The following is a 785-nucleotide window of genomic DNA, read 5'->3' as shown; positions in this document are numbered from 1 at the left end:
CCTGCGGCTGCCCTTGTGCCTAGGGTCGTGGTGGCAAATTAGAGGGCATGAGCCTGTTTGTAACGCCCAGTCTGTAGCAGGCGGGAATGCCCCACAGGCTGCTGCCATGCCTTCGTGGAGAGCAGCGTGGAGGAGCGTTCGTGCCAAGTGGTCAGAAACCTGACGGGAGATGCATACTGCGATGAAAACTGCCAGATTTCACACAGTTTTGTCCCCAAATAAACTTGGGCCTCAGCCCCGGCTTCCGCAGGTGTTCTGGTGTCCTGTGTGGTGTTCAGAGGAAAAGCAGCCCAGGCTGGAGTTCCCAGGAGTGGCCGGCCACAGCACGCAGAGCCAAGCGCTAACGGTGACTTCGCAGTCAAACCCTGGCCGCCTGGTCCCGGCTGTGTGGTCAAGGGACTGGCAGGTGGCGGGGCGGAGGGAACGGCGCTGTTGATGCTCTGCCGACTTGGCCGTCTTTACTGGGTTTTCTGTACGGATCACATGAAGTCAGGCTGCGATAAAAACTGCATTACTGCAATAAGGGGGAGGGGCCAGGATCTTAAACAACCCTGTCGCACAGAGGACGTGGAAGAAACCAACTTAAAAAGGAAAGGGCTGTGAGAGAGCTCGGAGAGTGAAAGGCTTGCAGGGGAACCTCCTGCCCTATGGGCTGGCACCGCTTCAAGCAGTGCAGCTCGATTCTGTTAACCGGTGCGCTTTGTTTTAAAAAGCCCCAGGGGGAATGATCTTAGGGAGGGCGTCAGCGCCAGCTCCGGAACCCGGCGGCAGCGGGGCTCCGGGCG

At 58.7% G+C, this 785-nt stretch overlaps 1 protein-coding gene across 1 annotated transcript in view; it reads left to right on the top strand.

Annotated features, from left to right (window-relative positions):
* Positions 1-647: 647 nt before the first annotated feature.
* Positions 648-785, top strand: part of LOC102485845 (UPF0606 protein KIAA1549L-like) — a gene marked incomplete at its 3' end in the record, with an annotated part of 5,762 nt that continues 5,624 nt past the window's right edge. Inside the window, exon 1 of the mRNA XM_027765769.1 lies at positions 648-693. Coding sequence (XP_027621570.1) covers positions 648-693 — 46 coding nt within the window. The remainder of the gene's footprint in view (positions 694-785) is intronic.

Source organism: Tupaia chinensis, unplaced genomic scaffold, assembly GCF_000334495.1.
Source record: "Tupaia chinensis unplaced genomic scaffold, TupChi_1.0 Scaffold139733_1, whole genome shotgun sequence".
NCBI classification, from domain to species: Eukaryota; Metazoa; Chordata; class Mammalia; order Scandentia; family Tupaiidae; genus Tupaia; species Tupaia belangeri.
The sequence above is the reverse complement of the archived record's forward strand: the minus strand, read 5'-3'. Positions and strand labels throughout refer to the sequence as shown.